Source organism: Gadus macrocephalus, chromosome 12 (assembly GCF_031168955.1).
Source record: "Gadus macrocephalus chromosome 12, ASM3116895v1".
NCBI lineage: Eukaryota > Metazoa > Chordata > Actinopteri > Gadiformes > Gadidae > Gadus > Gadus macrocephalus.
Genome location: NC_082393.1, coordinates 4681947 through 4709695, shown reverse-complemented (window position 1 = coordinate 4709695; position 27749 = coordinate 4681947). Strand labels below are relative to the sequence as shown.

Sequence of the window (27749 nt, the reverse complement as noted above, 5' to 3'; positions counted from 1 at the left end):
GATTATTTTACAATGGGCTCTGTCCCCGCCTGCTAGCACAGCTGTTAGCCCGGTGAAGGCGGCCAGCACAGGCTGAACACCGTGGGATTGATTGCGCTAATGAGTGCGGCCTAGCCCTCGGTGCTATCGGGTACCCGTCCACTGGGGATGCATGCAGCCGCACATGCTGAGAGCTACTGGGTGAGGTCATGCATCGGGGCGTGGCAGTCCCGGAGGATGACGTGTGTGCGTGCGTGCGCGTGTGTGTGTGTCTTTGAGTGCAACGTGTCCTTGTCTTTTTCCTCCGGTTTGCCTTTGTGTCTGGTACCGAATGTGCAGAGGCAAATTGTGATGGATTGGACGTGTCTCCATCGATGAGCAGGGGGCCAGTGTCGCTGGCGTGGTCGCTGTTTCTTTGCAGAAGCTCTGAATTAGGGACATGCTTTCCACTGGCAAACGAGTGAAGTGTCTTGGACAGCAAATTTGCCAAGAAAATTTGCCAGTGAAGAAGCAGCACTCTGTATTTTTGGACACATTTTGGTGCCGCCGTCAGCGATTAGGGCCGCCAAAGGGCAGGGTTAGTGTCTCACAGAAGGCCTGATTCCATTTCTAGTTTCCACTCTGCAAAAGTGCCTTGAACGTTTTTCCATGAGATCTGGTTCTGTTTTGCTATTTGTGCTTTTCATGCGACTATACTAGTTAAATCTCTAGTAGTCTGAATCTTTAAATTTAGTGTGTGTGTGTGTGTGTGTGTGTGTGTGTGTGTGTGTGTGTGTGTGTGTGTGTGTGTGTGTGTGTGTGTGTGTGTGTGTGTGTGTGCACATCTGCCCAGCCAAGAGGCAGCTCTACCAAAATTTGTTTTAATCAGGTCAGCACTAAAAAGAGCAGCTTGAGTGGCGGGACACTGTAATATGTGGTCTGTCCAGTGGACTTTTTCATTTATCCCAAATAGATTAGACTAGTACGGGGGCTGAATAGCATAGCAGGTAAACAACCTAAAAGGTTTCGGGTTTGATCCACCAGTAAGATGACCGAACCTGCTCCAAAATAACCTGCATCTGAATTCAGATTAAACCATCTGCTAAATGAGAAATTAATAAATACGAGTAATAATAATAGTACACATGTACCTGGGATGATATTGACTCGATAGCCCTTGCACATTTCAAAGAAGTGGCGTCACAATATCAAGACTATAGCCTATATAATTAATGGATATTGACATTGCAATATACCACAACAAGGTAGCCTTAATGTCACCCTTTCACACAGTTTGTTATTTAGTTGACGGTAAACAGGAGCCATGATGATATGGGACTACGGGAATAGTCCAGTGTTGTGTTTTTAACTGTTCCCATTGAGGCTCATGATGTTCTTAAGGGGCGACTTAAAGTAACAACAATCCGCAGCTCCCATGGACCGCTCACTCTCTCTTTCCATCTTCAAATCCAGTCGCCATGGGAAGAGAAGTTCCACACAGCAAGGGGATATATATCGGCAACGTCGGCACACTGGAAATGCAGTAGTCAGGAAAATAAGAGGAATGTTCTTGCTCGTCCATATAAGCCTGCCCCTGCACACAAAACGCAACAGAGCAGGAAAAGTGCATTCATTCCTTTGCTGGTGACCATGCTTGGATTTAGTGGTCAGTAGCGGGCTTATGTCCATGAAGATCCATGCTCTCTACTAGTGACGCAATATCATGTATCTGCTAAATGATGTCATTATTATGTCACAATCACCGTCCAGTTGGCTTTTAACTGGGTCAGTGGTTATTTAAATGTTTTTTATTTATTTATTTTTCTCCCAGAGCAAAGCCTTGCATCAGCCACGGATGCTCTTGTGCACTCAGGCAAAGTCTTGTTTTCCAACGGAAACCTCTGCCACCAGCCGACACTAATCCTGGCCCCGCGCCAGGGCTGCAGACTAATGCCGGCCGTGATATGATCGCTTTGGCTTTATTCGTGGAGTGTGGGCGCTGGGGCCATGTTTTTTGTTTCACACGAGCGGGCCTATGTTTAATAAAGGTCTGCCCTTCATCACTGGCGGAGGGAGGCTGTGTATGAGATGTTTGGTCTACAGGGCCTGCTGATAACATTCAACAGCACTCTAGGACCAACATCGGTCCACATTTGGGCTAATGGTGGACGCACGCACACGCACGCACGCACGCGCAAAAGGGGGCCAATTGTAGACGGGGCTTTGTGTATGACGGAATGTTTCTCCATGATTACGTTTGTCATTGACTTAACTTAACAAGAACCGATCGTCCTATTGAGCGATGGTGATTTCTATGTTTATATTCTTCTTGGTATTTGCATCACTTGTGTCTGACTGATACAGCCTGTAGCAATCAGCCTGAGCTAACGTTTAGTCTTAAACGTTGGTTCACAGCATTTCTCCCTGAGCACACACCTTTTCTTATTTTGAACTTTGTTTAGACAATTCATAGGCGTGACTCGCTATAACAAACTTTTCTTGACCCAAACCTCTGATTGACTCACTCACATTTGTAGTCCATGTAAAGATCAACAAGCCTGCATCAACTTGTGAGTTTTCCTTTGAAACCACCTTTTGTCATGAATGAGTCACTACAATGTTGACTGCTGAGAATAAATAACTGGCTCTGATTAGTGTCACTCCACCCTTTAGATTGAGAGAGATTGTGCTCGGAACGCAGGGAAGGTGCCTTGTGAGTCATGTCCCGGAAAGTCTTGCGGTACTTGGGCAATTATGACACTTAACCTACAAGGTGCCTGAAAACAGATGAGTCCCAGCATAAAAGGCTATTGTGGACTTGTGTGGCACATGCACGTTACTCTGTTAAGGAAGGTGATACTGTGTGGTTGTTAATGTGTTCATGGCAACATTGTGTTTCTAAAAAAATAAATAATAATAATTTCAACTTTATACCAATGATGTTGAAAATCAATATCATTGTTTTAAAAATGGCTTTGTTTGGGTTGAACTTACCTTGATAGACTGTGAAATCTAAGTTGGCCTTTCGCCACTTATGAAATGGGTCCAAGAGTAAACCCAAACTCGCTTTGTTTTATGGAAAGAGAAAAGTTTAATGCATCATTACAGCTTCCACCGAAGTGGGAACATTGCAGACTGCTGAGATAAAGAATTGGTTTCCTTATTGTTTTTTTATATTTTTATCCAGGGTCTGAATGTACAAGATCTGAATGTGAATCTGCTGCCGGTGTGTCTAGTCACACAGGCAGTAGATTGTGGACACACAAATTACAATTGTGTGCGGACACACAAATTACAATTGTGTGTCCACAATTGTAGTTGTCAGATAAGTGAGTGAGTGACCTGTCAATTTCTCTTTTTCTCAATAACTTCTATCTTAACACTGCAGTGCTACAATGGTGAACCATTCTCACGTCAGGTCCTCTGCTTTTCTTTGTCTTCCTCTTCTTTTAGAGTGTGCCCATTTGCTGCTGGCCCACAATGCACCAGTGAAGGTGAAGAACGCTCAGGGATGGAGTCCCCTCGCCGAGGCCATTAGCTACGGAGATCGACAAATGAGTAAGCATCTGTGACACTGGTCCATCAACAGCACCACATCCACCCAGACGCCACAAGGCCATTAAGTCCCACCCACAGTCTAGCTTCATACATGCTTGTTCTAATGGTGCCACTGATTACTTTTATAAAGTGCGTGGGTGAACTTTTTATGGCTAGTATATTTTAATCTTTTTGACGGTATCTTGTTTTGCTTCGAAGGCTACTCTGGGAGAGTTGGTTAACCTAGCAATTGTAAATGCTTGGCATTCGTTCTATCAACATCCTTCCGGTACCGACAGCGTTATATTGTTGTTTCTCTTTCTTCTGACAAATGAACTTATTGTTGGTCACTTCTGATAAGTGTCTGCAAAATGCCCTAAATGTCAACGTTAATATAGTCTCACAAATCAGACTTCAGATTAATATCCAAAGTCTGATGGAAGACCAGTCTGGTTGAAGCGGGGTTTCACTCTCTGGCTCTCCATATTTGTGTCAAACACTCATGTTCCTTGAATTGGGAATTTGTCAGTGCTTAAAGGGCTCATGTCATGCCATGCCATCAGGTTAGGGTTTGATTAGCTGGTACAAACCGTTTGAAAATAGTTCCTTCAGTGTGCCATAGTGGCATCACAAGTGGGCATGCCCACCTAGATGTATGCTGGATAGATCATTCTAACACCCTACCAAGTGGACTGTAGCAAACGTTGAACATTTATCCTTCATATATCTGTGGACACGGCCACTTGTGTTGTCACTTTGGCACAGCGAAGGAATGATTTTCAAACGGCTTGTACCAGCTAATCACACCCACACCTGATGGCATGACATGAGCTCTTTTAAACTGTATAAAGTGTGTCTAAAGGATTCATATCAACACTGTGCGGACGGGCCACTGTATGATTACAATTATCCCAATCCCCTTCTGGAAGCTTCATCCATTCGTGCAAAGTAGTTTTCTTTGGTCGAATATCTCTGCAACGACACGGGAAAACAAAGCACAACTCTGACCCTTGCAGCTTCACTCTGAAGTCTCTCAGAAGTTCTGCTGTAACACAGTGGGACTGCTGTACCCGAGATTACCTCAAGGCTAATGATGCTAATGATTCATCTTCATTCCAATGCTTCCGTGTGAAGCAAGCCTCCGCTCGCTTCTCCGCGTTGGTGGAAGTCTGTGGGCTGGCATTCCTCCGCGCATTGGGGCTTTTGTGTGCTGCTGAAAAGCAATTCATTCAATGTTCTTTCAATGATGCCCCTCTTGTGCCTATTTCCCAGCCCTCCCAAGACTGAAGACTTATTTGGATTCCTGCCTGACTGTTAAATTAACCGCATAGCTGTACTGACACTGACCCACTGAAACCAAGCTGGGGCTACCATGGTCCTGTTGACAATAACGATGGCCATTCCCTTGAAACGTCTCTTCACTTCACTCGGAAGTCAAATGTTCTGATGGGTAACGTTTCGAAGGTCCCATTTGATCAAATGTTCATTCTCAATTTCCCACGTTGACAAAGTCTATCCATGGGATGTACCGTTTCGTAATGGTTTGTTTGGCACAGTGTCGCCAGGTGTCATCTGACTCCTCAGTGACTGGTTAGCATAATATGTGACACCCGTGTTATTTCTGTTGCAGCCATTCCCAGCATTTCACGGAAGAACTGCTGACGTTGCATTCAATCAATAAACGAATGGACTTGACATGCCCTTTTAAAGACTTCCCTGACTGCCATGAAGGGAGGGGGCTAAATTGTGACTGTTTTCCCCCATTCAGCGATATTTATAAGTGTGGAGTGCTTTATAGGTTTAGTGTGTGGGTGTGGACTTGGCATTTTTACATTAACTTATAGGTTAGGATCAGAAGGAAATGTGCTTTCTTTCCTCCCAAATAACTGTTGCGGCTATAGCACCATGCTAGCTGTTTTTTAAGTACCAGTATCTGTTTCTTGTGGGTGTGTTATTACTGTCATTGTAAAAACTGTTGAAGTCTGGATAAGCACATGTTCCTGCCTGGGTTGTGTCCACTGTTCTGAAAGCGTGAACTTGGTCTTTTGCAGATGACCATATTGCAAATATGCACAAACTGCAGCTTGCCTATTTAAGATTTCATGCGCTCTATTCAGGAACAGAACTATTTGCCTAATTTTTTAATTTGCTTGGAGAGAGGATTGTTGGACCCAATGAGCCGTCTTTCAAGGCCTTAAGGGCCTTGTTTTTGTGTTAGAAGTATTGTATATAGTATATCACTGATCTTCCTCAGGGTGTCACTAATGTGTGCTCTACATTTGACAAATTATGAATTGACACTAATGGATTATATTTTCAATTGAGCAACTTTCAACCTTTTTTGTTCAAAAATCCATCATGTAGCAGATTTCTAGATTTGGTTTGTGCAGCACAGCCGGTGTAACATTGGCCTGATTTGACAGTGATTGACAAAGTATGCCTGAATACGTCATTCTTTTCTCATCATATCATGACCTCAAAGCAACCATGTGACCTTCATCCAGATGTTAGGCACAGTTTTACAAGATATCTAGATTATCTACCCTCTGGCTATAGAGCAAAAGTTGTATTTTTGGAACACTCTGATCAAGTTCGTCCTTGCATAAAAAAAGCTGAAATAAGCGTCATTGAGATTTTTTTTTTTTTGAGATTTTCTTTCTCATTCCTGATAAATAAATCAGATCTGGTAACCCAATGAGAGATCAGTGTGGGGTTATCTTTTTATTAATATGACCCTTGGATCATTCCGTTGGATATCTATTAACTTATCCTCGGCTATAGCTTTTAAAGCATGAAAGCCTTTTAAAATGTAAACTCTAGGGTCCATACCTACAGAGAGTTACAGATTCATACGTTTTTTCTTCCTTTGGGTTAGATGGGAACTGACCGGTAGCAGTTGTCTGGTGACTCCCAGCACCTGACCGGTAAATGATTTCCTGCCCGTCTTATCTCCGTCCATTAGTGTACAAACAGGGGAAGGGAGTATTACTAGAAGCAGCCACCTTATTACTGCCAGAACAACGAGTTCCGTAATCCGTTTAGGAGTGAATTTGCACATCTGCTATTATGTTGAATGCGGTGTGTGATTTGGAGTGTGGAGGATAGACTGCAGGCACCTAGCCTGACGGCGCCGGAACCATTTTGCAAATGCATGTTGGTCTCAAACCTCTCCGTTCATTTATGATTTCAAAGGGCGCGGACCAAAATGCCCCCGGACGCAATTGGATGGACCTAAACCAATCGGAGCAACGAGTGGAAGCTATGTTGGTTCTTTAGGATGATGCCTCAACGGCGCTCCCATAAGACGCTCCTCTAGTCAGTCATTGCATTTAACCCGCCCTATATATCAGATGAACAGTTGTGATTGGCTGACTGGTCAGGTCGGCTGGAAATCTGGCTGTACTTGGCCCAGGCGCACGCCAGAGCAAATCATACACATTGTTTAATCAATCTACAGATCATTGATTTATTCTTATTTTGATTACCGTAAGATCGGTTAAGTGACTTTTAGGTGCGAACAATCGGTGCTCATAGCTTGAAGTGCTGTGAGCGCACTTCCTCATCTTAGTAAATAGGACGTGTTTCCGTTTGGCCTAGTTCACTTACATCATGAGGTCTACACCTGAGGTCCCTGAGTGCATGTAGATGGATAACGTGTGTGTGTGTGTGTGTGTGTGTGTGTGTGTGTGTGTGTGTGTGTGTGTGTGTGTGTGTGTGTGTGTGTGTGTGTGTGTGTGTGTGTGTGTGTGTGTGTGTGTGTGTGTGTGTGTGTGTGTGTGTGTGTGTGTGTGTGTGTGTGTGTGCAAAGCTTTCCATGTGCACACTCTCAGAAGTCTGGCCAATTGCTTGCTTAGAAGTGAATCATTTGTAACACCTTTCAGACATATCCTTGTGTTCTTCTTACTCTGTTTTATGAGTTTCCGTTGGCTTGTAATGATTGCTTTGCTATCCTATATATTGTTTTGCTTTTACTAAGCAAGAAATGTGGCATACACATTAACTCTCTGTTATTGTGTATGCCACATTTCTAGTGTGTGTGTGTGTGTGTAGGCAATAGGGCTGGGTATCACGGCCAAGTTCCTGAATCGATTCGATTTCGATTCTGAAGGCTTTAAATCGATTAATCACGATTCGATTCGATTCAATCCGAATCGTTTCCATCTGCTCCTAGATTGAATGATAATTTTCTTAAGTTGTAAGGAAATATTCTTTATAGGCTATCATCATTAATTCATCAATAAAATCATTAATTGTGACTAAAATCTTGTAGTTGCGACTGTTAATTAACATCCTTAGCAAGATTTTACATTCTATTCAACGTGATGGCCTGCCTAATTCAATATATTAATGAAATTATCTCCATGCAACACACTGCAAAAGACATGTTTTTATTTTGTAGGCTACATTAATGACAATCCAGGCAACTATAAACAAAACTGCCTCCATCTTCCTAAAAGATATAAATATAACCATTGTAAAGATTATACCATTTAAGATAAAATATTCAAGTATTATAAAACTCCTTAAATTCATATTTTTTCAACATATTTACAAAAAAAAATAAAAATAAAATCGATCTCATGCCCTGTGAATCGATAGCGTGAAATTTAAACGAAATCGATCCAAAATCGATTAAATCGATTTTTTTACCCAGGCCTAGTAGGCAAACAGTCTCGGTCTCTTTATTTTGTCTCTGCATGCCTTCCCTTTTATTTACTTTATTTAAACAGTGAGGCCCCCTTCTTCCATACGTGTTTGTTCATAGTAGCCATGGCCACTGGGAGTGTCTTCTGGTCCGTAAAGGGTCTTGTTGTTGTACAACACATCCTATCCAGCTGCAGGCTTTCTGTCCCCCTGCTAAATGGGACCTCGATGTAAACGCGTGTCCCTTTTTGGATCTTTCTGGAGCAGCTCAAATCAATGCTGGGTGAATGGCAAAGCTGCACACTCTCTCACTCCCTCCCTCCCTCCTTCCCTCCATCAGTCACGGCGCTGCTGCGCAAACTGAAGCAGCAGTCCAGGGAGACGGTGGAGGACAAGAGGCCCAAGCTGCTGACGGCCCTGAAAGAGGTGCACTACAAACACACACACACACTTCTCTGCTTCACTCTCCCTCTCTTTCGCTTGCTCGCTAATGTTTCGACGTCTGTGTACTACCTTGCCATGGGGACATTGCCTCCGAATGTAAACTCAACATTAAAGGCGAGAATTACAATGAGAAGGAAACCACTCTCAGCTGTGCGATTTGTTGAGTAGGGACTCGGTATATGCATCATTTATTTATATTTCACCTGCTTTGTCTGTTCCTGTCCTTCACTTTTCTTTCGGGATAAAAGTACATCTTGAGCTGCACTGGGAATGTGTCGTTTCTAGTTTAGCTGTCATAGATAGACCAAGTGCTTCCCAAGCGACTTGTAGTGATGAGCAGGTAGGGGTCAGGGCAATGAGGTCAGAACACTCTAGCCAGCCTATCCTTGCCCTGTATACCTATCCTGGCCCTTTGTCACAACCACTTACTCTGCATGCGTCTAGTACAGCATGGTGATGGCTATGCCCTAGCTATGCTGCAGTCTTGACATCCAGAAGGATGTCGCTAAAACAATAAAGACCCATCTGATCTGTCGGCTCACGTTCAAGGATCAATCTGTTTTGACGACCACATTTCTCCTTCTCGGCCATCTGACGCGCACATACACATACACATACACACAAACACAGCCTCTGACTACTTATTGGCATCACCACAAACTTATCATTGACCTTCCCCATATCCATGTCCAAAACTTATTATACATCACCACAGTGAGCCAGCACTACACGGTGAGATCCATTCGAGAAAGCACATCCACTTCTCTGTCCATGTGTGGATAAATGAGCCAACACCCTTCCACCTGGGATTCAGACGCCCTAGTCATGACCCCCAACCTGTCCTGTAGTACTACTACTTCTGCTGCTCCTGCTACTACGCTACTACTACTCTGTGTTCATTGTCATCCATAAGGAAGCTACAGTGAATCAATTGCTGTCCTCTTCCCAGGCCTCTAGCCATAGGGAAATAAAAGGGCGGGCAGTCCAACAGGTTTTATTTTGGAACCTGCTTGTGCAATGTACAAATAACCAGAAACACAGTTGTTTGAAAACCAAACGGTAATTTGGGGGGGAAAAAATCCCTGAAAAAGCTATCCACAGAAACGGTTCTAAAAAATGATATGACATTTCCTGTATTTTATGTCTATGTCTCCAGGCTAGGATGGAAACCATTAAGTCACGGTCGTTTTTTGTCTTTCCAGATAACATTGTTTAAAGCCAACGTTAGGCTGTCTGGGCCCAAAACCCTGTGCTAGCCACAATAACAGACCTAGAGGGCCTCACAGAAAAGGCCAGCTGGGTTCTATCCCAGGGAGTCCGTTTTAGGGTTGAAGTTGAATCTTTCTACTTTGTTTTCTGGGTCGGTTTTGTGTTCTTCATCCAATGATCCTATCCTTGTTCTTTCTCAGCTGGGAGACTTTTACTTGGAGCTTCACTGGGACTTCCAGAGCTGGGGTGAGTTGGCATCTCCCTGTCATGCTGTCTGTTGACCATTGTCTGGAAAATACTAGTCAAGCGTTTGGTTAACAATACCTGAACATACATTGGAATAGGCCTATTTTTGTTTCATATCATGTATTTTTTGATTTTATCGCCTCTATTTTGACGTGTGGGTGTGTTTCAATGATGACACATGGCGGTAACAGTGGGGAGAAACGGTGAGGTGCAGTGGAATTAAAGTGGTGTAACTCTGGGTTTGATATGCTGAAACACACGCCCCCTGGTGGTTACTAATTAGCAGTAAATCCCACATATTGCTTTCCCGAGTTGTTAAAGCACTAAACATTATTTATGGACGTGTAACCATAGTCGAGGTTGGGCCATAACCATAATGCGGGTAGGCCCTGGACCGGGTTATTAAGATGAACCCTATGATCTAAATTGCTCCGTAATCAACAAAGAAAACAAAACGGATAACCAGTACAGACAGAAATGAAAGGTAACGCTGTAACACGGGCAAGACATTTGAATTCACAAAACAATAACCATAATTAGCCTCCTCTGACTCGGCAGCGTTGCTTTCGCTGGGCAGGGGGTCTCGGGTCATCATTGAGTAAGCCCGGACTGGAGGGCTGTGTCAACACATCGCTGGTGAATTATTTACACCCCTTGTGAAGTTTGTGTACTGGATGCACACCGGTACCAGGGATCGGGACAGTGTAAATATTGCACAAAGCTGTGTTTGTAAGTGTGCTTGTAAAGATGGCATGTAGGAAACGATTCAAGTATGTTGACCGCAGACTAGTTATGAGGCCATGGGGGGGGGAAAGGTGTGTGACGTCATCAGATGTCCTGACTTTTGACCGGAGCAAGTATGACGTTTGACGCAATTTTTTTTTAGAAACATTTAATGTGTTTCTTCCTTAGTCCGATTTGTAGACTATGAACCATTACTTTGCATAGACGAGTATTTGCGTGCGTGCGGCAGAGGGCCCTGAGAATGCATAGAGAAGCATGAATGGGAAGTGTTGACTGTAAATGGGCGGGTGGATCCATTGTTGTAAAAACACAGTGAGGCCTAGCACTGAGCCAGGCTTCGTTTCTGTTAATCGGTGGTGGGCGGTATATTGTTTTTAGGGGATTCGCCTGGTATTGCTCTAGTGGATTATCACGACTACTATTGTCTTAACTTGTGTATTGTTCACGTCTGAACCAACATGATAACCATGTTTGGGTGGTTTTCTGCATCGTCACAAAGCAGTGATTAGACACAAAAATCGAAGTATAGAATGACGTACGTAGCGTTAGTTAAGTGCCGAGGGAAATTAGAGGCTCAGATTGAGTTTTCCTTTGGGAATTATAGTTTATTATTTTCACCACACCCTAATACATATTGTTCTTCCGTGTGGTTTGTTGTAGATATTAAATTCTCCCGTACTAGGATTGTGAGTGTGACCCAACAACATAGGCTGTTTCTCTGCTGTATTTTCATGCGTCTTCATCCCACGTTGCAGTGCCTTTGCTATCAAGGATTCTTCCTTCAGACGCATGCAAGATCTACAAACAGGGCATCAACATCAGGCAAGTCTGTCCGTCTCTGTCTCCGTCAGTCCCTCTTACCGTCAGTCCATATGGCTGTGTGTGTGTGTATGTATTTGTATGTGTGTCTGTCTGCCTGTGTTCATCAGTCACATGGAAACTGGGTGGAAATGTGTATCAACGCAGTATTAATACATAACTCATTTAGGCTTGGTTTGATCGTCAATGAATTCAGAATCGTCCGTGGTTAGAATCCACACCAGACAAGCTAATGAGGTTCATTATATGAATTAGAAGATAATTCAAGAGGTGTGAGGCCAAATTGAAGATATAAACCAACAAATAAAGCGAAATGCACACTTCTTGGACCCCTGCATAACTGCTTGCAGTTCTAGTTTTCTATTTATAATCTTATCTTCTATGCTTGTAATTTTTATTTGTACTGAGCACCTGGAAAAACAATATCCCCCCGGGATCAATAAAGGTTTCTGTTTCTGATGCATCATAAATTTATGCAAAGAAATGTCACTGATGACGAATTCACAGCACGAGTGTTAACAGGTCTGCTCTTTGTGTACTGTTACTACAGTCGTTTGGTCCTAGCGAGTGGCACACTAGGGTTGCCGCGGTATACGGTATTACCGGTGTTACCGGTGTTGAGGCCAACACGATACGCCCATAGAGGATACGCCAGCTAGCGCATTAATTGAGAACGGTAAACAGACAATTTGACGGAAGACATGAGTCATGAGATAAACTTCTTGTTGTATACATACATAGTTGATTGGTCTACGACCACAGAACATGTCGTCACAGGGTTCTGTAACGACTTTGGTCTCAGACTGCATACTAGCCTGGTGCATTGTCTACTGTCTGCAGGCTGGGTAAAGATACCGTTGTGTTCAATAGTCCTCCCCTTGTCACAGAGGGGGACTTGGGAATGAGCCAAGCTTTGTTGACGTTAACTTGGCCCGGTTTGACGTTAGCCTGGCCTCTACTGGGGCTGTGACCAAACGTTGTCATTATTGATTAATCCATCGATTGTGTGATTTAGTAAGTTTAATGAACTCTCCTTCTGTAATATGTCCTGAATAATGGACGATGCTCACGTAAGGTACAGTCAGGAACCCAAAGTGATTATATTTGTTTTGGTTATTTACTATTAGATGTCCAGCTTATCCATCTTCATACATTGATACAAAAGTGCTCTTGCGGTTATGTTACTAAGCAATGCAAATGAGCAATTCTAATTGCTATTCAAACTTAATTGCCTTGTTTATGAAGATATGCCTTTTATTAAAGGCATATCAATATGTGAAGTTTAAAGCGTCCGTCTGAAGCCATATTGCATGTAATGACACTCAGTCTGTTGAGAGCGGTGTTTTGAATTCATAAGCAGGACTTGTTATTAATTTACATTGTGCAAATGTCCTTGTGATAACGCAACGGCCCAGCCCTATTCCCATGGTTATATTGACTTGGGAGAGAGTGTCTCGACAAAAGCTATCACTACCTGACGGCATCTGCCTTAGGATACCGTCATCTACATATCACCGTAATCTATAGCGCTATCCCATATATCAGGCTACACACTCAGCGGGGACAAGGGGAGACGGGGAGACGGGGGGGGCGGCTTATAGTCTTCACAACCTGTCACAGGCCTGTCAAATCCAAGGGCTGAATTGGTTGTGTGAGTGAGTTGAACGTGTACACGTATACAAAACGTATACATTCACCATGGATCCCCGCCAAGAAGCTGACGGTTTCAAAAGCGAAGCAAACCGGTTTATCCGGATCTCGATTGGTTTAACTGGAACACAAGTTGCACGGCAACGGGACCCAGAACTGCCAGAGTGCGTTTCAATCACAACCACTTGACTGATAAACAAGTAAACCACTGGGGGGGAAAAAATAAATCAACTTTCAAATGACATCGCACTTGCACACGTGCACAGACACACGCGGTGTGTCTCCGGATCCGTTCACTGAGATCCCAGATCTTGTTTGACGCAACGCTCCGCTTTGAAGGTTTCAAACCGGAATGCGGAATCTCGGACGACACTCTCGCTTCTGTGAGAAGACGTACACTGGTCGTTTTGCTTCCCCGTTGCCTAGCGACTGCAATCAATCTCTGAAGGTTGTAGATGAACTCGTTGCTTATTTCTTTCTCCTCTACTTCTGTTAAGATTGAGCTGCTTCTCTTAATAGTACTTGTTCCATCCTTTGTCTGTCTATATTCTTGTGTGTGTGTGTGTGTGTGTGTGTGTGTGTGTGTGTGTGTGTGTGTGTGTGTGTGTGTGTGTGTGTGTGTGTGTGTGTGTGTGTGTGTGTGTGTGTGTGTGTGTGTGTGTGTGTGTGTGTGTGTGTGTGTGTGTGCAGACTGGACACCACTCTGATCGACTTCTCGGACATGAAGTGCCAGCGCGGGGACCTGAGCTTCATCTTCAACGGCGACGCCATTCCCTCCGAGTCCTTTGTGGTGCTGGACAACGAGCAGAAGGTCTACCAGCGGATACACCACGAGGTACGCCCCCACCGCAGGAGGATTCCAGTCACCTGATCTGAAGGCCCCTCAGAATCCAGTTAAAGGTCCCAAATTATACCACCAGGCGTGAGTGTGAGTAGCCGTCAACAAGCCGTTTTGAAAAATCGACAAGTGGGCGTGTCCACCTGGATGTGTGCTGGATCGGTGGGCAACGTTGGCTACAGTCCACTGGGCAGGCCGGTAGACTGATCTATCCAGCACACATCCAGGTGGAATCGCCCACTTGTGATGTCGGAAGAGGCGGATTTTCAAAAAGGGCTTGTAACGGCTAACAACACTCACACCTGGTGTTATAATATGTCACCTTTAATCCCTCCCCCTTGGTCATTTTTGACCATAGGTTGTATTTTAACCGAGCAACAAGTTTTCGTTGTTATTCTTATCATAACGGGGATTAAGCATCAACAAGGTGGCCGGGAACGTGCATCAGGTGAAACCCTCCTACCGGGACGAAATGCCAGAGCGACCATTAACTTGGTCATTGATTGGTGCAAGGGCATACGAGTCTAGACTGTCCTGGCCTAGTCTCTACAAACTCTCGGTATCCCTTGATACCTTCCCCATTGCGACACTTCCAGGTTCACGAAGCACGCTCTACCACCAGGTACGGCCAGAGGATGTGAGCACAAAGGGATGGGGTTGGAGAGAAGATTACAAGCTGGCCTGGGAACTGTACACATGGGCCAGGGACCTGCCGGTCAGTGTGTACACACGCCACCAGCTGGCTGTGCCACAGATAAGCAAGTTAGCCCAAGCCACAGTTAGCCCAAGCCGTCCGGTTGACCTGCCACGCTGTCAGAGGGAACGGTTGACACCAGAATGTGTCTTTGTGAAGAGGCCTCAGACGGGAGTTCTCTCTGTGTCTCTCTAAGAACTCCGCAAGGAGAAGTCCAATGCATTGGCAAAAGCGAGGACTTGTTATACGATGGCGGACAGGTCTCAGGATGCTGAGAACAGCTCATGCTCCCCAATAAAACTACAGTATTGGTTAACCAGATGGTAATAAACTATCAATGAGCTTTTCAGTATGTCATAAAGGGGGGGGGACGTAGCCGTGCCCTACCAGTAGGAACCCTTTCTCCTCGACCTTCCCTAGGGCGTCAGGAAACGGGTTGGAGCCTTTAATGCACCATTACATTCCCATACATTTTTTCGCAGTCCCGTGTTCTTTCGTGGTCCCAGTGTATTTTTTGGGGTCTATGTGTTTGTGGGCCCCCCCCAGGCTGTGGACTGAGCCGTGTGTGTCCCTCTCCCTCCAGGAGTCTGAGATGGAGACGGAAGAAGAGGTAGACATCCTCATGAGCAGCGACGTGTACTCGGCCACGCTCTCCACCAAGTCAATCACCTTCTCCAGGGCTCAGAGCGGCTGGCTCTTCAGGGAGGACAAGACGGTGGGTTATTCCTCTACGGTGTCACAAATCTCACCCACACTTTGTTCCCCCGGGGGGGGGGGGGGGGGGGGGGGCGAATTCCAACACATTCTCCTGTGTATGATTAAAACGTTTAATAGATGAGTTTATACTCTCAACAAACCAAAGCCAATCATCAAATGCCCCATAAACAAACTCTCCCAATGGGAAAATGAATAGGTTTTTGTTTATTTGTCTCTGTCACAGCCAGTGATTATCCCAGGCTTTGTTTTGGCCTAAGTACATTTGGCTCCTGAACGGTTCACGGATCACTTTCTGTTCTGTGACCCCCCCCTCCTCCCATGCAAAAATGCCAGCAAGCCCCCATCGAATTTCATTTCCTCTTGGTTATTACTTTCCCGAGGGGGGAAAAAATGTATACACAGTTTTTTTCTCATCAAAATCCATACAACCCGACAGCCTACAGCCTGTGGGCTTAAGATAAAAGAAAAAAAAAACATAAACCCAGACTCTCATCACACAGCCTACACAAAACAGTGGTTTGACTGTTAAAAAAGGAAATCCCGGGGGCGTCTCGGTGGCGCGCCGGGTAGAGTGTGTACCATTATGGCCTATTCCTTACCGCAGTCACCGTGGTCCATTGCTGCATGTCCTCCCCTCCATCTCCCATACCTTCCCCTCTACCTCTCTCTATAATAAAGCACAGAAATACAAAAAATGAATCTTAATAATAAATAAATATGAAAGTCTGGCGATTTGGGCTCACTCGGGCGTGGCCTCCTCTCCTCCCCTCGTCCCTCTCTCTCTCTCTCTCTCTCCGGGCAGGAGCGCGTGGGGAACTTCCTGGCAGCCTTCTACTTTGTCAACGGCCTGGTGCTGGAGTCCCGGAAGCGGCGGGAGCACCTGAGCGAGGAGGACATCCTGAGGAACAAGGCCATCATGGAGAGCCTGAGCAAGGGCGGGAACCTGATCGAGCAGAACTTTGAGGTGAGTCCCGAGTCGACGGAGCGACCCGATTCGCCCCCCCCCCCCCCCCCCCCCCCCCCCCCCCCCCCGGTTCGCCTGGCGGCCATCTTGGTTCTAAACGCTAGAGCGGTTGGCCCTCCCGTGTAGCTAGCACTTAGAACCAAGATGGCCGCCAGGTGAATAAGGTAGATGTATCCCAAGACACGATTAAGTTCAATCATGCCAGGGATGATTGACTTTATACATGCAGAGGAAGCGCTCGTGCAAAGCCCTGACCGTATCCCTCGGTCTCCCTCGACCCCCTCTGTGGCGGAGCTTAACCCTGACGTCCCAAAGGACCGTAATCCTCCCAAGCCCTGTCCTAAACACTCAGTGCCCCGGCGTCACCGGCTCTCCGACCACAGCACCCATAGGGCACTGAATGAGGCTTTTGCCTGGTGGGTACCTACCTACCTCCTTCCGGAACCTCCTTGGGTGGTGGACCCCCATTCTCCATCTCACTCTCACAGTCACACTTGCATCCTTTCACACACACACACACACACACACACACACACACACACACACACACACACACACACACACACACACACACACACACACACACACACACACACACACACACACACACACACACACACACACACACACACACACACACACACACACACACACACACCCACCCCCTACCTGTGTACTACGGATGAAGCGTTATTGCCATCTGGTGGGCAGACCGACGCGGAGGGAAGAAAGGCTGAATGTTATTCAGCGCATGGCCCTTTTAAAACCCGGCCCCTCCAATACAGTAGGTTCCAGTATGTGCTTAGCAAGCCCCTCATCTGAACACAGCGCATAAAGCCAGCCGCGCTACCGACAGAAAGCCCTGCGTCACTCAATAGGCTCCCTTTCAAATGTGTCTTTGTTTGTGTTTTTGGTTGTTGTTGTTGTTTTTGTGTTTGTTCCCTTCACATTCGCCCTCACCCCTCCCTCCCCTCCATTCTATGCAATGCTTTTTGTGCTGCCGACGTTTTCACCGTTGTCTGCTGCCGGCTCTTCACTGTCAGTGGCAATGGGGCGGATTCAGGGTCAGGGTGTGAAGGGAGAAGCAGTCATTTCAGGGTTAGAGAGGAAGAAAGGTCATATCAGGGTTCGAATGGAATAAAACGGAGTAATGTCAGGGTTAGAGAGGAAGAACAGTCACATCAGGGTTAGAATGGTATAACATTGGTATAACATCAGAAATATCAGGGTTAGAGAGTAAGAAAGAAAAGTGTTATCAGGGTTAGAAGGGAGGACAGCTTATATCAGGGTTAGAATGAAAGAAAGGTAATATCAAGCTTAGAAAGAAAACAAAGTAATATCAGGGTTAGAATGGTGGACAGGTTATATCAGGGTTGGAAAGGAGGACAGGTTATATCAGGGTTAGAATGGAAGAACAGTAATATAAAGCTTAGAAAGAAAGAAAAGTAATATCAAGCTTAGAAAGATAGAAAAGTGATATCAGGGTTAGAAAGGAAGAAAAATAATATCAGGGTTAGAATAGAAGAAAGGTGATGAGTTAGAATTGAAGATAAGTTATTTCGGTTAGAAAGGAAGCACAGCACCGTAATATCAGGGTTAGAAAGGAAGAACAGTAATATCAACGTTAGAAAGGAAGAACAGTAATATCAGGGTTAGACAGGAAGAACAGTAATATCAGGGTTAGACAGGAAGAACAGTAATATCAGGGTTAGACAGGAAGAACAGTAATATCAGGGTTAGACAGGAAGAACAGTAATATCAGGGTTAGACAGGAAGAACAGTAATATCAGGGTTAGGGTTAGAAAGGACGAAATGCAATAGTAAAGAAAGATTGAATTCAATATCTTCAGTCCTTTTTAGTTTTCACAAAGCCATGCGTTGGACAGCTGTGTGTGTGTGTGTGTGTGTGTGTGTGTGTGTGTGTGTGTGTGTGTGTGTGTGTGTGTGTGTGTGTGTGTGTGTGTGTGTGTGTGTGTGTGTGTGTGTGTGTGTGTGTGTGTGTGTGTGTGTGTGTGTGTGTGTGTGTGTGTTCCATGAAGCGACCGCACGTGACTCAGTCCGGCCCCACCGTCCCTCCCAGTCAAAATATTATTGAACAGTAAAACCCACAGGATCACGGACGGCTCCTGTGACGTAGCTTTATTTTCCACAGCCGATGATGGGGCGGTGGTGGAGGGGTGGTGGTGATTGGGGGGGGGGGGGACTAAATAGTTCAGGCCTGCCGGTGTGTAGGCTGAGGGCTTAACAGCGGGGGGCTTGGCTCTATTTGAGTTGACGGGGTGACAGTTTAAACCCTGTTGACGCCGCGGAGCGACCGGGGTGGTGGGGGTCGGGGACGGAGCCTGCAGGCAGGACTGGCATGCAGAGGTCCCCGCGGGGACGCGGGCGTGCTGTCTGTCCCCAGTCACAACAACAGGCCCCTGGAACCACATGGCCCAGAGAGCCCAGCACCAAAACAGGGGAGCGCGATTAGTCTCTCTCTGTCTCTGTCTCTGTCTCTGTCTCTGTTTCTTTCTTTCTTTCTTTCTTTCTTTCTTTCTTTCTTTCTTTCTTTCTTTCTTTCTTTCTTTCTTTCTTTCTTTCTTTCTTTCTTTCTTTCTTTTTTTTTTTTTTTTTTTCTTTTTTCTTTTCTTTTTTTTTTTATTTTTTTCTTCTTTTTTTTTATTTTTTTTTTTTCCCTTTCCCCCCACACGTACAGTTTGTTTTGCTGTGGCGGGGGGTGAAGGTTGGGGTGTGTGTTTCAGGCCTCTCTCTGTGTTTCTCTGTCGGGGCATTGGTGTCAGCTGTTATGTCCATTTTTATGTCTACAAAATGTATTGTCAGCTTTCTAACACAACATTGTACCTAATGTTGGTATTGATTATGTATTTTTGCAAAGATTTTCCAAAATTATCTGGGTGTCATGGTGAGGATTAGGTTGTATGTGATGTTTTAATTTGGCAGAACATGATGGCTGCATTATTCATATATTTAGTCCATATGATATTACCTAGCAATTGCATTTTAGACCTTCAATTGACTCAAGGATATTTTGGAAACGAGTGGCTCACTAGAGACCCCTAGTGGTGGATTGTGTTGTGACGGTTACTTTGTTGCAACTAGCCATAAAAAAAAAGGTTATTATGACACTTGGCCCACGTTCAGAGAGTTCAGGGGCCCGACCGTCCAGTTCAAACCCGATCAATGTTTGCCTTTGTGCTTTGTGTTATTGTGGCAAGCTCTGTGACCTTGCCAGTAACCGTATCGTTCCCATGTGGTTTTAATAGCGCACCATAGTGTGCAGTCGTAGTCTTATCGGTTTTTCCGACCGTGACTCTTTCCCCCGCTGCCCTTTAGCCTGCGCGGCGACCGTCGCTAACCCCCCCGGCCCCCAGCACCACATCCTGGGAGGAGTACATCAGCGCGGACAACGGAAGGTCAGTAGCGCTAGTCCACGATCAAGGAACGATCGAATGCATTGTATCAGTCGAGAGCGATTTTGGGCCGTGCTTCCGTTCCATACGTTTAATCCATGGTGTGAATCAGTTTTAATGCATGTTTTCATTATCTCCTATTATATGCTTCTCAATATTTGAGACGTGATGTGTGTTTACTCTGTTGAGTCTCAAGACAGCCACACGACCGGCTCCCTTGTTGAAATAGCTTTGTTTGCGTTGTACAAAGGAACCACAGTGAAATGGCCCTCCATGGAAGTGCACATGAGCGTTCTCACACCTCCCTCCCTCCCTCCCTCCCTGCTTCCAGGGCGCCTCACCTGGGCAGAGAGCAGGTCTGCAAAGAGAGCAAGAAGAACTTCAAAGCCACGGTAGCCATGAGTCAAGACTTCCCGCTGGGCATTGAATCGTGAGTGTTTTTAGAGAGCGTCCTCCTTCCGAGATGTACCCGTCTCAAACCCCAGCCACCCCTACTCCAGGAGTTCAGTCTGGCACTAGGTCGTCCCCAGACCTGACCAGGCACAAACGGATCGGCACGCCAATGTCATTAGAGGACTTGATACGCTGTGTTTACTCTGAGACTCACTGTGTGTGTGTGTGTGTGTGTGTGTGTGTGTGTGTGTGTGTGTGTGTGTGTGTGTGTGTGTGTGTGTGTGTGTGTGTGTGTGTGTGTGTGTGTGTGTGTGTGTGTGTGTGTGTGTTCGCTCTCCACAGGTTATTGAATGTGCTAGAGGTAGTGGCTCCCTTCAAGCACTTTAATAAACTCAGGGAGTTCGTCCAGATGAAGCTGCCTCCAGGCTTCCCCGTCAAACTGGGTACGTGCATCGTTACACACAACGTCTGTCCTTGTTGAAGAGAAGAACTGGTCATTTGTTTGTTTTTTAACATTCTCCAAGCTTTTATTGTTTGGCACAATCCAAACTTTTGCGAGGCACTTAAAAAAAGTGACTTTATTGCAGTTATGGGATGTTTTCCCTTAACTGCCTATATATAGGCCTAACGGCCAATATGTCTTTAAGGACGTTGAGGATGGATGAGTGTTGAACCCTGTTCTTCTTAGAGTTGTGACACCGTGTCCCCTGTCTTCCCTTTTGGTTTCCGCAGACATTCCCGTGTTCCCCACAATCACCGCCACGGTCACCTTCCAGGAGTTCCGCTACGACGAGTTCGAGCAGTCCATCTTCACCATCCCCAGCGAGTACAAAGAGGACCCCAGCCGCTTCCCCGACCTTTAACCTCCTCCTCCCCCCCCCCCCCCCCCCTCATTGGGACATGTAGAGAACAGGGGGAAGGAATCCACCTAAACTACGCCATATTTATAATACAATGCTTTTAAATCTAGCAGAAAAAAGGGGTTTGAATACATTTTGATAACACTGCAGACTTGATGGATGCGTTTCCACCGTTCCTCAACGTTGCATAGGATATGAATGGAATCTCGGGAGATGAGATTTGGTTTTTTAAGTACGTGCAATTTTGGTTGACCGTGGTGGAGACTAGGTAAAAAAAAAGGGGATTTCGATTCAAACAAATGTATGAACAACTTATTTATTTGTCGGAATAAGTCATGAAGTAAGATTTGATTCAGGCGTTATGTATTGTAAGTATGTATGCAATGTTTTTAAAAGGGATGTTTGAAAAGCACACAGACCGAATGAGGGTCACCGTTGACATCCGAGGGAACCGAAGGTTATCCTGCAGACGTAGATCTGTCCAACCCTAAACCTATTGAAGTTTCAGTGCTAGCTGAAGAGCAATCATGATTCAGAACTTCAGAGGATTGTTTACATGTGCACAATATGACCTACAGTCAGCTTTTGACCGAATGTCAATCACTGATGCTCTCTGGAATGCGTTGGCTGTTTGTCAAATTGCAATCCACCAAAGCAGAGCATCCGTAGTTAACTTGCATTTTAAGGCCCACTCCGAACTCTCAATGAGACTCAATATGTAGTCTGTATGTGGCAAGTTCTCAAAGGCAGTCTAGGCATTAGAAGGTCTGCCCTGTAACAAATCATGTTACTACTTTTTATTTGACTTTTATGTTTGAAACAATGGTTTTCTGCACTTTTTTTTGGTACTGCAAGAGCATCTTCTTACTGTTTCACTGGCATTAATGGTGACAGTCAATTTAATTTAGCATAACTCTAAACTTTTTTTTTTCTACCCAACTAGAAGACCATTTATTTAACACATTTTTTGCGTAACAATTTTGAGATAGTTGCTGATGTTCTGTCCTTTCAAAACCTTTGAATGGGTCCAATTGAGGTGATTTCTGTATATAGATGATAGACAGCATTAATTTATATCATCTTTCCATAACTACTTATTTACATCCAGTGTAAACATCTGCAGCAATGTTGAAGAAACGTTAAAATAAGGAATAACTACAATGCCGTTAACGGTATCGCCATTGTAAGAACCGAGCGGGTTGTATTTATTGTTTATACTGTCAAAAGGTTAAGGGAATGAATGGTGTTTCGAGTGTTAAACACAACAGTATTTTTTCCCCTGGACATTGTCTAAATACATGTTTTATGATATTGTTTTGGTCTTCATTTGTTTTTTTTCATGGGTTTTATGAATTGTGAACATTAAGATTCAAATGTTATCGGTCTGTTTATCTTTGTATAAAGACTCTTGTGCTTGTAAAAAAGAAAAGTCCTAAACTGTCTTTTAGCATTATGAATATTTTGTTAATTTCACCGCTTCCTTCTCATCTTTCCTTATTGTTTTAAAACATACTATGCTGGCTACTGTAGTGGTGCAAACGTCACTACTTGTCAGTCAATTCCATACGCCTTTTAAACAGAGGTCACAGGTGTAATAGTAGGGGCCAACACAGGTGTATTGCATGATGTAAATCATGTGCACTGGCATGCCTACAGCCCCATAGTTAACCTGATGAGCTACACCTGTGGAGAAGACCACGCCATGCACTAATCCTGATCAACCTAAGATTCCCGGGCAGCACAATCTCTTATTTATAGTAGAAAGTGTTTTTGCAGTTGAAAATGTAAACGACCCAAGTAAAGGTTGATTTTATTCCATTAAGGCCTTGGGAGTGTACATGCCGGTATGATGCGTTCCAGTTAAATTTTCCCTTCTACTGATAAGCACAGTAGTTTTGTAATAATTGGGCCTCAAGGCATCTGCATGCCTAGTATTATTTTAATTCCCCAGGACCAACTGCTTAGTTCTTTGGATTGACTTCACATCAAATGTACAGCAAGCATTGTATATCCCTGCCACTATTTTCATAAGAAAAACTTAAATAAAATCCACATATCTAAATTGACCATGGATTGTTATTTGTGTGATTTGTTCATTTGACTTTAAGGACGCCTTCGTTAAAATGGCTATTTTAAAATAGCCAAAGGGTATATGGTTAGCAATCATTTTTGCAACAGTAAATATATACTTTCAACCCATTGACTTACATTTAATACTCACTCATTTTCATACATTTGTCTGTGGTATTGACTAAACAAGTGATTTGATTCTGTGTGGTGATATTTTCATTTTGCCTTTACCTTTATTCAACAAGATGACTCATGGCACTATGAACCATTTAAATATTCAGACTTAACTGCAAATATATACAAACAAACTTATTTTTGCCCAGTTTTATTAGTCCTTGTAAAATGTGTATCGGTAAAGGTTCATAGTAACAATTCACAAACAATCTTAATCTACAGATGACAAGTACAAGAGGCGGGAGTTGGGTTGACTGACAGGCTTCAGTCATGTACACTCAAAGTATTCTGCCTAGCCTCCAATGAAAAACTTTACTTTTAGCATTTAGAAGCAAAATGATTCTTCTTACATAAATTAAAAATTTCAGGACACAAGTATGCCACGTCAAATTAAAGTTAGCATTTTTATGTCCAGCAAATAGGAAGAGTAACATTTTCATGAACAAAAATAGCTAAAAACAAAGAGAGCCTTCACCGTATTCATTTATTGACAATTTAAAACCACATCTTACGTTAACTGTTTGGTTGACCGCCATCCTATGCCGATGGTCTACACACTGTCGAGTAGAAATTAAAAACTTCATATCAAACAGAACTACAGTATGCGTCTAGGATGTGGTCCAGAAAGAGACGACGGGGGAGAATATAAAAAAGAAAAAACAACAAAAAACACTACAACGGAAACAAACTGGTTTTCCTGCAGTTAAGACTTAAAAACACCCGGAAAACGGTTTTTAACTTTTCAGGGAACACTAACAGAAATTCAGTGGCCTACGTGAGAGCTGAAGGGGTGCGTGTGTGAGTGTGTGAGAGTGTGTGTTCTCTCAGTCACTCATATCCATGTCGGCTTGGTGGTGGTCGTCTCCGTTCTGTTTGGACTTCTTCGGGGGGGCTTCCATGGGGCCCTCAAATTCCCGGTGGGGTTTTGGGGGCGGCGACGCTGCTTCTGATTCGTCGCTCTTCCCCTCCTCCTCCTCCTCTTCTTCATCCTCCTCCTCCTCCTCCTCCTCGTCCACATCCTCCTCCTCCTCCTCCTTGACAGGCTTGTCGCTGTCGTAGCCCTGCTCCTCCTCATCGTAGTTGCGGGTCACCTGTCACAGAGAGGGCCGGGGGGAGTGCTTTAACCGGCTGCGGCGGCCTACACTAAAACACTACACTACACAGGTGGTCGACAATACGATAGACCGCACACACAAAATGATACATTTCACCGTTATTCCTTATAGGGCGGGGAGAGCAATGATTTGACCAATACAGCACACTAATGGATTTAACTCAAGCAATGATTGACAACTGGTAGTGTCATGTGATCAAATGTCACTCTAAGACTATACAAACGTGGCAGATGCACGGGCAGGAAGAGTTGGCCATGCCAGAGCTGCTTCGGTTATCTTAGCTGCCGATGGGCCTTTTTGGTCTCTTCCACATACACAGCCCACACAACACGATATCAGAGAAGAAATTGCTTTTGGCAAAGAGGTTCTGAGCAGATACATACCTCACAGTACTGGATCGTTGAGCAGAACAATGTTTAGAACCACAGAGAAAGAACAAAAAACAAAGCGGGACTATGCTCACCATCGCCGGTTGGGGGGAATCTGGCCCACTATCTTTAAGTGTGTACCCCTCCTTAGGTTTTTCTAACTGAAAATGTCGAAAGAATATATAGATGCGGCTGTTTAAAGTGAGCTTGGAAAATAAAACATCCAGAATGAGACAAATGACGTGCAACTGATCATACATGTTATGAATGTGAAATTTACAATCAAAATGAACTCAAACAGGGAAAAACTGAAAGAGTACACACCTTCACGTCGCCTTTCTCACTCTCAGACTTGCGCTCGCGCTCCCGCTCCTTGTCCTTGCTCTTCTTCTTCTTGCTGGACGAGCGCTCCCTCTCGTCTCGGCTGCGGGCGCGGACCTCCTTCCTGTCCCGGTCCCGATCCTTCTCCCTTTCCCTCTCCTTCTTCTTCTCCTTCTTGTGACTGGGGAGGGTCCGCGGGTCAGACGTGTGCATTGTAAAGTGAGTGAGAGAGTGTGCGTCGGTGTGCGACCGGTGTGTTCGGCTCACCGTCTGGGTGAAGGAGACTTGGAGGGCTTCCTCTTGGGGGATCGAGACACGGTACGGCTTCGTCTGCGCCTGCTGTTGAGGCCAAACAGACCACCGTGATGAACATTAGGAGGACGACGGCCGTGCGGCAGCGCACGCGACTTTAGTTTGGACCGTGCAAGTGGAGAGGGAAACTCACCGGCTAGTGCTTAGAGATCTCCTGGCACTGCTGTAGCTCTTCGGTGGGGTCTTTGAACGCTTCTTGGCCTTCTCCTCCTTCCTCCTCTCCCTGATGAAGGATACACAAACAAACCAAAATATGGCGTCAGCCGCGAGGGTTAAAGGATCATGGAACCACAGGCTACTGATATCATGCTTATGATCCTGAGAACTGAAAGGAGACACTTGCGTGTCAAATAGTACAGAGCTTGCACTGTGAAATAATACAATCTCCTTCGAGATGAACAAATAACGAGGAAGTGCAGTGTTGGACGCACACACAAACCCCGGCAGAGTGTGGCATAGTGCAGACAAATACACAGTATTTCTTTGAAGCCCGCTTCCCTATGGTATGTTCGGTGGGTATGTTCTCATCTCCTGTTTTCTGAACCAAAAGGGTGTTACGAACCCCCCCCCCCCGCCCCCGCCCTGAGGGGCGCACCGACCTGGACCTGCTGCGGCGGCTGCGGTCCCGGGAGTGGGTCCTTCGCCTGCGGGGGCTCTTGGATCTCTTCCTGCTGCGGGAGTGGGACCTGCGGCGGGACTTGCTCTTGGATCGCCTGGGAAGGAGGGGGGGGGCAGCAGTCAGTGTCCGAGCTTCCGTAGCTATGTTGGAGGTGGGCACGTGGTTGTGTGGGGAGGTGTACGTGCGGGGGGGGGGGGGGGGGGGTCCTTCTTACCTGTGTCGTGAACGAGACCGGGACCTCCGGCGCCGTGACCTCGACCGTGAGCGGGAATGTTTGCGTTTCTCTTCCTTCTTAACTGTGGACAATGAGCAGAGAACACGGCTTTGGTACTCGGAGGGCAGTAGGAACCAAAATGAGAATCCAGGAGAGACTGCTTTGGGAAATGAACTAAATGGAAAAGGCGCAGAGCCCGATTTTTCAGTATGGCAGGACAGAACATAAAAATAAATGCAATACAAATTGATTAGCATTCATGATCCTTATATGCACAGTTTAGCAAAGAATCAGTTCTCTCCATATTTTATGGGCAGGACATCCATGAGACAGAAAAGTGGGAGAAGAGATTGATTGAAATGTACCCGTGCGGCCATGATTAGTGCACCAGCAGGTTGTCCCATTGCCTGATATTCATCATATAGAGGAGGGTTAGACTCAAGTAAGTAGCCAGTACTTACTGCCTGGTTCAATAGCTGCCGAGATGAGGGACTGGGCTTCCCGGACCCTCTTCATGGCCTCCTCGATCTCCTTGTTGGAGGCGTCGGCCTTCATGGCTTGGTTCAGGTTCATCCCCGCCGCCATATGGTTCAACCTACAGTAGCAGGAGTTATGTCACTAGTTCCTTCAAAGGGGTACATGTGGGGAACTGCAGCCCGAAAAGGCCCGCAGGGTGAATCGTTTTAGGTGCTTACTTTGGGTCCATGGACTGCATCAGCTTTAGGAAGTCAGCGGAAATAGCCTAGAATGGAGATGCACAATATGTTCATGTTTTTTTCAAGCTTTCAAAAACACAACTCGGTGTGTAAACTAATTGGATCAAATCCTGACCTGGGGGTTCATGTTATGGCCTTGCATTCCCATGGCGGCCATTTGTTCCATGTTGGGACCTCCCATCCCTCCGAACGGCTGCCCACCCATCTGGAAACACAAGACATCCATTAGTAACACGCACCTAATTGAGGAGGACAAATCACTAAACGAATGGATTTAGCTGGATTGAGTTACTTTGGTAGGAGCAGGTGGATAAGTGCACTTAGCAAAATAGGAAACAGACCATGTCAAAGACTTGTAAGTCATTAACAAATCAAAGTTGTAGCCTGAAATGATCCAATTCAATATGCCTGATCCAACCGAAGTCAGGAATCTACGTATAACCAGAGGTCGGGGTGGGACATCCCTTATCAAAAGTACTTTGGTGCTTTCATTAAAGCACCAGAGTAATATCAATTAGCCAATTATAAAGGAATATAATTGGATGAAATACTGTTCAGTGTAACTAGTACAGGCAGTCATAACAAGAGTTTATCTGAAGCAGTGAAAAATACACACAACAAACAAATGAAAATGACCCACATTTGAAACTCTTGTTCATTCTCATACCATTTGTTTGTGGAATTGAGGCAACAAAACTTGATTCACTTCT

At 45.1% G+C, this 27749-nt stretch overlaps 2 protein-coding genes and 1 long non-coding RNA gene across 6 annotated transcripts in view; 2 read left to right on the top strand and 1 right to left on the bottom strand.

The window, feature by feature from the left end:
- The window catches only part of LOC132469818 (ankyrin repeat domain-containing protein 13C-like), a 27509-nt gene extending 3496 nt beyond the window's left edge, over positions 1 to 24013 (top strand). Inside the window, exons 3-13 of the mRNA XM_060067892.1 lie at positions 3412 to 3516; positions 8480 to 8565; positions 9993 to 10038; positions 11538 to 11604; positions 13942 to 14086; positions 15367 to 15498; positions 16303 to 16464; positions 19801 to 19880; positions 20209 to 20307; positions 20613 to 20713; positions 21003 to 24013. Coding sequence (XP_059923875.1) covers positions 3412 to 3516; positions 8480 to 8565; positions 9993 to 10038; positions 11538 to 11604; positions 13942 to 14086; positions 15367 to 15498; positions 16303 to 16464; positions 19801 to 19880; positions 20209 to 20307; positions 20613 to 20713; positions 21003 to 21133 — 1154 coding nt within the window. The 3' untranslated portion in view covers positions 21134 to 24013. The remainder of the gene's footprint in view (positions 1 to 3411; positions 3517 to 8479; positions 8566 to 9992; positions 10039 to 11537; positions 11605 to 13941; positions 14087 to 15366; positions 15499 to 16302; positions 16465 to 19800; positions 19881 to 20208; positions 20308 to 20612; positions 20714 to 21002) is intronic.
- LOC132469828 (uncharacterized) lies at positions 4832 to 5531 on the top strand. The gene is made up of 2 exons (XR_009528496.1): positions 4832 to 4945; positions 5126 to 5531. It is a non-coding gene; the product is annotated as an uncharacterized LOC132469828 (long non-coding RNA).
- Positions 23510 to 27749, bottom strand: part of LOC132469820 (serine/arginine-rich splicing factor 11-like) — an 8082-nt gene continuing 3842 nt past the window's right edge. For 3 of the 4 annotated variants that reach the window (XM_060067894.1, XM_060067897.1, XM_060067898.1), the window contains 10 exons: positions 27155 to 27244; positions 27019 to 27065; positions 26785 to 26921; positions 26324 to 26405; positions 26090 to 26203; positions 25624 to 25713; positions 25446 to 25517; positions 25182 to 25359; positions 24953 to 25018; positions 23510 to 24465 (listed from right to left, as the gene is read on the bottom strand). In XM_060067894.1, coding sequence (XP_059923877.1) covers positions 24199 to 24465; positions 24953 to 25018; positions 25182 to 25359; positions 25446 to 25517; positions 25624 to 25713; positions 26090 to 26203; positions 26324 to 26405; positions 26785 to 26921; positions 27019 to 27065; positions 27155 to 27244 — 1143 coding nt within the window. In that variant the 3' untranslated portion in view covers positions 23510 to 24198. The remainder of the gene's footprint in view (positions 24466 to 24952; positions 25019 to 25181; positions 25360 to 25445; positions 25518 to 25623; positions 25714 to 26089; positions 26204 to 26323; positions 26406 to 26784; positions 26922 to 27018; positions 27066 to 27154; positions 27245 to 27749) is intronic. The other variant, XM_060067895.1, reaches the window with a different exon arrangement.